The sequence below is a fragment of the Cyprinus carpio genome, chromosome A1 (genome assembly GCF_018340385.1).
Source record: "Cyprinus carpio isolate SPL01 chromosome A1, ASM1834038v1, whole genome shotgun sequence".
NCBI lineage: Eukaryota > Metazoa > Chordata > Actinopteri > Cypriniformes > Cyprinidae > Cyprinus > Cyprinus carpio.
In genome coordinates this window covers 36,955,806-36,964,842 of record NC_056572.1, presented here as the reverse complement: position 1 = coordinate 36,964,842, position 9,037 = coordinate 36,955,806, and the positions used below count along the sequence as shown (strand labels likewise).

The 9,037-nt window shown below is 37.3% G+C and overlaps 1 protein-coding gene across 2 annotated transcripts in view; it reads right to left on the bottom strand.

The window, feature by feature from the left end:
- Nucleotides 1-6,287: 6,287 nt before the first annotated feature.
- Nucleotides 6,288-9,037, bottom strand: part of LOC109064265 (CMRF35-like molecule 1) — a 28,395-nt gene continuing 25,645 nt past the window's right edge. Inside the window, exons 1-4 of one of the 2 annotated variants that reach the window (XM_042765105.1) lie at nucleotides 7,349-7,586; nucleotides 6,858-7,175; nucleotides 6,501-6,624; nucleotides 6,288-6,414 (exon numbers count right to left, since the gene is read on the bottom strand). In XM_042765105.1, the coding sequence (XP_042621039.1) occupies nucleotides 6,402-6,414; nucleotides 6,501-6,624; nucleotides 6,858-7,175; nucleotides 7,349-7,436 (543 nt within the window). In that variant the 5' untranslated portion in view covers nucleotides 7,437-7,586 and the 3' untranslated portion in view covers nucleotides 6,288-6,401. Of the gene's footprint in view, nucleotides 6,415-6,500; nucleotides 6,625-6,857; nucleotides 7,176-7,348; nucleotides 7,587-9,037 lie in introns of those variants that run through there. The other variant, XM_042765115.1, reaches the window with a different exon arrangement.

Genomic DNA, 9,037 nt, shown 5'->3' with positions numbered 1-9,037 from the left:
TGCCATATGTTTATTCCACCCATGAACTCAGCAGCTGATTTCACCAGAGGAGGAATCAAGTCATTCCTTCCAAGTCCCAAATAGTTTCAAGTCAAATCCCAAGTCCTCAAAGAGTTAAAGTTAATGAGATAATTAAGTGACTAATTAAATGAAGATTGTGCATTAGTGATGAACACCTGCTGTTAACAATCAACATCACTGAAGAAAAGAGAAACACAAGAACTACAACTGACTTTAAGCACAGCCTTGGATGAAATCAATTGGAAGGAAAAAAAAAAAATAACTTTGCCACCATAATTGTGGTCAGTATTTGCTTCAGTTGGGCTCTTGAGCCTTAACCGTTTTGATAAATTTGCTTCTAAGCAAATGCATTACTGTTTCACAGCAAACTTTTGTGCAATGCAAGTCTTGAACCAACAAGGAACTTATGCTTTTAATGACTGTATGATCTCGATTTGAATTTTTTTATTATTTTTTTTAAAAAAAAGTGATATCTCATTATACATTGCCACCATAATACTTCAATATTAAGAGAAAAAAAAACCCTGTTTAGGATTAGGTATTTAGCTATGAACATTTATCATATGATCCTCAATAGTGATGACAAATAATTATTCATACTGCAGTGCATTATGGGAGTTTTTCATGTATTGCAACATGAAGCATTTTGTTGATTTTCACCATTGTAGAGATTCATATGCTGGTTCTTGATATCTGTGTGTGTCTAAAAAGCACTGGAGTTCAAATTTCTGTATGTGTTACACAGATTTAAAATTTATTCTTTGTAAATATTAGAATAGTGCTTTCTATGTGTGCTGTAGTTTCACTGGGATGATTATTCAAAATCTAAACTTTAAAAAATAAAATAAACACTATTTTGATTATAATCACACCAGCTTATTGTGACTATATGTTTATTGCTTATCACTGATCTGTCTTCTCTACAACACCACATACAGAGCTACAAAGAGAGATCTAACACAAAAAGTCAAGGGTCAAGAGCACAACTAAATCAAACACTGATCTCCATGATGGTGGCATTATTTTAACCAATAAAACATTAACATCTGATCCTCTGTCATTTACAATAACAACAGGTGTTCATCATTAATGCACAATCTTCATTTAATTAGTCACTTAATTATCTCATTAACTTTAACTCTTTGAGGACCTGGGATTTGACTTGAAACTATTTGGGACTTGGAAGGAATGTCTTGATTCCTCCTCTGGTGAAATCAGCTGCTGAGTTCATGGGTGGAATAAACATATGGCAGGACTTTTACTTTCTGACCCCTGGACTATCCACCTCTGTAAACCATTTGCATAATCCCCACTTGCCCGCGAAATACGAACAGAGTCTGACTTGCTCACAAACACTTCTGCTAGTTAGTGTGTTTACATCATGTTTAAGAAGATGCTGTGTTAAACTCAAGTTGAGTGCTCAAAAAAAGTTTTTGTGCTAATATGTGATGTATACCTAGTGCAGCTTTAGGTTTCCAGGTAAAGCACAATATTACTGTCTTACTGTGTTTAATAATAAAGAATGTAGTGTACCACACAGACTTTATAATCATTGTGAAATTGCTGTTTATTTTGCTAAAGAGTTAATGCGGAAGAGACAAACAAGATATTTAAGGCTGGTGCTCCTGTAGAGTTGTGACGTTCGCGAATGAACTGATTCTTTTGAACGGCTCATAAACATGAACGATGGGAGCCGAGTCGCGGCTGGAGGGGAGCCGTTCTTTCTGTCGTTCTTTTTTTCCTATGCGTGTTTCACACAGATGCACACAAATGAGCTCCTCCGCGAGACAGAACAGTTATAGGGGAGGGGCGCACCCAGCGCAAGCCAACCCTTTATAGCGTGATGATATTGGTTATTAGTTGTGCACGCATCCTTCACGTGAGTACTCCAGAAAAAGGCAGAAAAAGCCATAAAGTAAGGAACTGCTTTGTATTTATTTACATTGCATTTTGTGTTCATTTAAAACTTGTTCTTTTAAAAACATTAAAAATGTTCTTTTGTGATACTGTTCTTGTATAGAAATTTTTAACTAAAAGCTGTTTTGCACAGACATTCATTGCAGCCCACTTTGTTATTGTTCATTGACTTGAAGGGGCTGATGTCCTATTTGCAAAGTTTACAGTAGTAGTATGTAGACATTTCCATTTTATTTATTCTAATTTTATCTACTTTAAATATTTTTTGTTTTCTATCAAAATGTTCTTGAGTGATAACAATGTTCTTGTGTGGAAGTGTTTTGTAGTAAAAGCTGTTTCGCACAGAAATTCATTGCAGCCGGCTTTGTTTTTAATGTTTATTTGTGAGTAGGTATTGTATGAATAACATAAGTCAACTTAGCTTTACACACACACACACACACACACACACACACACACACACACACACACACACACACACACACACACTTTGTACTAAAGGTAAATCCAAAATAGTGATGTCACTGTCTAAGCAGAGAGATTTGTGCAACCCTATGGAATATAGTCCACACATGACAAATGAGGTAATAATCAATATTTCAGAATAATTCAAACTCAGATAATGGTGTGTGATATCTGAGTTTTAATTATTTGACTACAAATCTCACCTCATCATTCCTCCCAGTGATTATTTCCAGGATAAACTGAGATGCCCCCCAAGCTGGCTTCTTAAAACTGACTAAATATTTAAAAAGAGCCAAAAGAGCCGTTCTTTTGAACGTCTCTTAGAAAGGAACGGATCGCGAAGATCCGGATCCCCTCAAAGAGCCATAAATCCCATCACTATGCTCCTGTGATACAGCTGTTCTGCGTTCTGATTAAAAGTTAAGAAAACACAGAGCATCTTTTGCATGTCGTTCTTTAAACATTACAGTAGACATACTTTAGTTTACAAACTGTATTATTTCATTAGTAAGTCACGTTAGAGTATGACTAACATATCCACCATTATTGTTTTAAGTGTTCACAGTTTAGCAGCTAAACTTTAGCTGTGTTCACAATTTGCTTGCATAAGTGTTTTTGTATTTTATGTCATTATAATAAAAACGGATTGGAGCACTTTATTTCTGTGGTATGTAAAGGTGCTTTGTCAATGGTAGCGTTGGCTAACTGGCTCAAGGACTCCTCTCTGTGCCAATCACAAAAGACTTGGCCAGCTGACCAATCAGAACAGAGTAGGCTTATGGAAGGGCCCAATAGCCCCCCAATAGTATGTTCCTGCAGCATCTACCAGCAGGAGTGAACAGATCAAACTAACCAGACACACCTTGAGCCAAACATCTGACAAGAAAATGCTACAGACAGCACATATTAACACACATACAACAACAAAATAAATTAATTATAAAAATGCACTAGCAATCCAGATTTGGACAAAGTGGACAAACATATGTGCTGAATTAGAGATAGTAAAAGTAAGTGTGTCCAATATTATTGGTCTTAAAGAGGAAGTGAAGCAGTCAGTAAAGTTTACATTATTTAGTAAACTGATTTCCACTTAAAATAAAAAAGTTATGTTATGTAAAAAATGTTAATGTAACCATTTTAAAGATTAAAGGATGTTTTGTTAAGATGAAATTAAAAGGTCTGTTAAACCCATAATAAGTGCAATAAGCAGTGCTACGGTTACGGGTGGAAGAAGTCGTGAACCCGCTGGTTTGGGTGAAGATGGGTCGGAAACAATGCTTGTTTCCACAGAGACACGTCAAGACGGCCATTCTGACATAATTTTGTGTGCGTTTGCTCAAGAAGACAAGAAAGAAATTGATACTCGCATGTGCTGTCCGAGCTGCAGCTTTTTGCGTGTGTTCATGCGCACATAACCGGTCAATCACAGTGTGTGAGTACTGCACTGAGATCTCTTTAGTACTGTCTTGAGCTTGAATGGCTTAAAACACTTTAATATTTAAGCTGGCAAGGCTGGGAACAATGAAAAACTTGAGGACGTAAGCATATTGTATTCGCAGGTGAACATAAGTTATCTTTCATACCATTACTGGTGAACGAGACAGTTTAATGCAAATATGTCTGAAAAGTCTGCCATATCAATAAAGAAGCCACATGAATGATATTATATGATGCTTTTTTTTGTTTGTTTGTTTGTTTACATCACGTTGCACCTCACTTATGAAAACAATGTTTGGCAAACCATGATCAAAACATCATGATTTAAACAGCTTGGTGTTTAATATTCATGCGATTATGGTGAAAACCAAGCACATCTGTGTGTTTATAAAGTAAAGAAATGCTTTTATTTCTTCACTGGCCAATAGAGCGAAACCAACACCATGATGTCACTCGCTGTGGAATTGCATGATGGTGGCACCCTTTCTCTAAAAGCTATAATGTATTTGTATATGTAGCTATACAAACATTTTTTTCTTTAAAACAGTTACATTAATCATGTTTGTTATATGTTTTTTAATTAAAGTGGAAGTCACTTTACTAAATACCGCTAATTTGTCTGACTGCTTAACTTCTCCTTTAAGAAGTGGGAGGGTCTTGTTCCACATACAATGGTTTTCTATGTAATCAGTGAGAGCACTGATGCATCATGGGTAGTGTAGTCTGTGTGCTTACTGATGTTTGGCTGACCGAGTTGAACTGTAGTATTTCCTGTTACTGTTGTTTCACTCTCTTTTTATTTAGTCAAGGACAGAGAATAACACCAGTGAAATGTGAGCGGCGTGCTGCTTATGCGGTAAGAACATGAACACATATAAAAGAAGCACAACATGTTGTTTTACGGTGCTAAATTCCCTACACCTTCTACCTTATTTTACTTATTTTCAGGTTAGGTAAAGAAAATTAAGTCTGTCCTATCCCATAAGCATTTAAATTTTTATACTCACTAAAGAGGTCACAGAAGACTTCTCCGTGGTCTGTTCTGCTCAGATCTATAAATCAGAGTCTTCAGACAGGCAAGCTTCTTATTTATGATTTAGTATAGTTGTATTATATATATATATATATATATATTTATATATATATATATAGGTTAAATACATTACAAATAAAATACTAATATGTAAAACAGACCTAAAAAACAAAGATATATGATTTGAAACTCGGTTGTTTAGAGGCATCACTGGCAGGGCCGCCTGGCACCGGAGAAGCTGTCACACAGAACCAGTGTCTGATTTTCTTCATCGTTCTTCAGTCTTTTATAGACAGCAGGTGGATTCCAGTGTCTTGTGATGTCATGAGGTCTGGAAATCCCCTAAGAAGATTCCTGTATAAAGTCCTCCATTTTCTCATTCTTCTTCTTCGAGACTTTCTTCTTAGATGCCTCCTTCGCTGTGTCTGCAACACAGCATTCAACGGTAACATTCCTTTCCTTAAAGCTCTTGCTAAAACACGTTTCATTCCTAGCTATATACTTATTGATACATGCTATAACATTTTCTATAAATGCTTAATACAATACCATTTGTTGTGTCTTTCTTAATAAACTATTTTCAATAAAATTAATACAATAATATGTGTGGTGTCTTTCTAATAAACCAACACGTATAATAACTTGTAGTCACAATGAAAAGGTAATAAAGAAATAAAAATGGCAAACTTGCAATAGGACAATTGCTTATTTTCCTTAAAGGGTTAGTTCAGCCAAATATTAAAATTATGTCATTAATGACTCACCCTCATGTCGTTCCAAACCCGTAAGACCTCCGTTCATCTTCGGAACACAGTTTAAGATATTTTAGATTTAGTCCGAGAGCTTTCAGTCCCTCCATTGAGAATGTATGTACGGTATACTGTCCACGTCCAGAAAGGTAATAAAACATCATCAAAGTAGTCCATGTGACATCAGAGGGTCCGTTAGAATATATTGAAGCATCGAAAATGCATTTAGGTCCAAAAATAACAAAAATTATGACTTTATTCCGCTTTTTCTTCTCTTCCGGGTCTGTTGTGACTGACCCGGAAGAGAAGAAGAAGCGGAATAAAGTCGTAATTTTTTTTATTTTTGGAACAAAATGTATTTTCGATGCTTCAATAAATTCCAACGGACCCTCTGATGTCACATGGACTACTTTGATGATGTTTTTATTACCTTTCTGGACGTGGACAGTGTACCGTACATACATTTTCAGTGGAGGGACAGAAAGCTCTAGGACTAAATCTAAAATATCTTAAACTGTGTTCTGAAGATGAATGGAGGTCTTACGGGTTTGGAACGACATGAGGGTGAGTCATTAATGACATAATTTTAATATTTGGGTGAACTAACCCTTTAATGTACACACACAAACTGCTCTTATAATTTTATGAATATGAACATTTTCAATTCATATTTTCTGTTGAAGACACTTTCTTATCCAAAGCAACTTAAAGCACATTATAACAAAGAAGCAAATATCTGGGAACTGAAGCTTCAGTCTTCAACACAGATGTAGATTTCAGACACTGCATCTGCAGTAAGACATTAACACACATTTAAATTCACAGCAATCATCAAGAAATAAGAGTCATATAGAGCGACAGCCAGATGAACTGACCTGTTGATTTGTTCTGATCTGTGATTGTAATGCTGCTGGATTGTGGATTTGTTTCTGTTGTGCTGAAAAAATGATGGTTTTGCTGAAGAAGGACTGATAGTTGAATCCTCAGTGGTCTTATTAACTGATGGATGACAGGAAAGATCAAGAAAGTAATTTATTCAGATTAATTCACACTGATTTTAATTTAAAATACATATAATCTTTAATGTAATCTCTGTCATAATTATGTATTTTATACTGCACACACTAAAGTCTAAACACACAATCAACTCAACAGTACAATATGAGTCAACTTACAACATTTAATGACTCATTCACATTTTCTATTACCATCTAATACAATTAATCACTTACCCTGTTTAACCAGCAACACAATCTCTGAATAGACATCAGTTCCAGTCCTCTTCACTCCACACCAGTACTGTCCTGTATCCTCTGTTCTCAGGTCAGTGATGGTGACGGTGAAAACTCTGGCCGTCGTGTTGTCACTCAGAGAGAATCTCTGGTCTTCAGCTGGAGATCCTGATTTAACCATGATGATTCTGTTTCCATAGATACACGCACCTTTACACAAATACTTTGGATTTGATTCATATCCAGATTTATATGTGCATCTGATGTTAAGACTCTCTCCTGTGTGTCCTGTGACTGTAACTGGAGCACCAACAACAACTGAAAACAGAAATATCATTATACAGAGCTGTTATGTGTGAGTAAGAGATATTATCAGAACAAAACAATAATTTACAAGTATCATCCATTTGAGACTGAAGGTCATGTAATAACGGAGTAAAAACAGGGGAACATGTCAAACTCTGCACAAAAGACCTCAGTTTTAAACTCACCTGTACAGATGCTGGAAAAGAAGAGCAGAACGACACACATTCTGAACATTTTACTTAAATATGAGTCCAAATTCTGTGTGAGAACCATTACAGTCTTTCTCTTCCGCTCTGAAAGAAAAAGTGCAGCACCATAATTTCCTTCCCCTTTCTTTCTCTATAACCTCATTCAGCTCTACATGACATGTTCACAGTGACACTGGTTTGTGTAAATATTCAGTTCCTGTGAAAAACTGTTCCATTGAGGGTGCAAAAAAAATCAAAATACTGAGAAAATCATCTTTAAAGTTGTCCAAACAAATTCTTAGCAATGCATATTAATAATCAAAAATTAAGTTTTGATATATTTTCGGTAGGAAATTTAGAAAATATCTTCATGGAACATAATCTTTACTTAATATCCTAATGATTTTTGGCATAAAAGAAAAATCGATAATTTTGGCCCATACAATGTATTTTTGGCTATTGCTACAAATATACCCCAGCGACTTAAGACTGGTTTTGTGCTTCAGGGTCACATTTGGGTTTAATTGTATGTAATAGTTGTATGGTCCAGAAACTGCTGTCCAAACTGAATTTAAAGTGATATTACAGCATCTTGATCAAGTCTTGATTAATATTTGACCTCAAATTGATATCAAGGTGCCTGCTGGATGTGTACTTTAGCTTTAGTACTTTAGCAACTTGCAGATGTGTTTCTCCCTCCAGGACTTCACCACCGGGTGGCAGCAGCTCGAAGTAGGAATCGCGATGGGGTGTACCATATCTCCAATACTGTTTGTTGCAGCCTTTGAGATAATCCTCATCGGGGCAAGGCAAATGGTTGGGGGGATCAAACTCCCAACTGGTAAGAGGCTTCCTCCACTGAGGAGTTACATGGATGATGTCACCAGCCTCCTTCAGACAGCAGCATGTACATCAAGACTGCTGAAGAGGATGGACGAATTGATATCATGGGCAAGAATGAAGATCAAGCCCTCCAAGTCCCGGAGCTTGTCCCTCAGAAGAGGAGTCAGAAATGACAATACCACCTTCGTCGTTGGAGGGGAAAAAATCCCACTCCTATCAGAGCAACCCATCAAAAGCCTGGGGAGGCAGTACACAGACCTATCTGACAAACAGATGGGGAAAACCGACATGAAGCAGCTCTCTGACGGACTGGCAAGGATCGATCAAAGCCAACTCCCTGGGAAGTATAAGGTCTGGTGCTACCAGTTTACACTCTACAGGAGGGTAATGTGGCCCCTGAAAATGAGTGAGATTCCCTCATTAACCGTAAGTAAGATGGATGGAAAAGCCAACTCTTTCATCCGAAAGTGGTTGGGGTTGCCACGGTGCCTATCTGAAACCGGTCTCTTTGGAAAAAAACATGCTGCAGCTGCCACTACAGTCCATACAGTTGGGGCTACATGCAGGAAAAGACCAGGTTGGTTCTTGAGCTGAGGGAGTCCACAGACGAGTCAGTGAGGAACGCAAATGTTAAGGTTCCTACCGGCCGCAAGTGGAATGCCCAAACTGAGGTCGATCAAGCTGTCGGTCGGCTACAACACCGGGAGATCATGGGCAGAGTTCAGGCAGGAAGAGCAGGGCTGGGATGGGGAAAGACGCCATGCTTTTGGTCCAAGGCCAATCGCAAGCAAAGGAAGGAGATGGTGGTAGCAGAGGTGACGAGGATGGAGGAAGATCGCTACA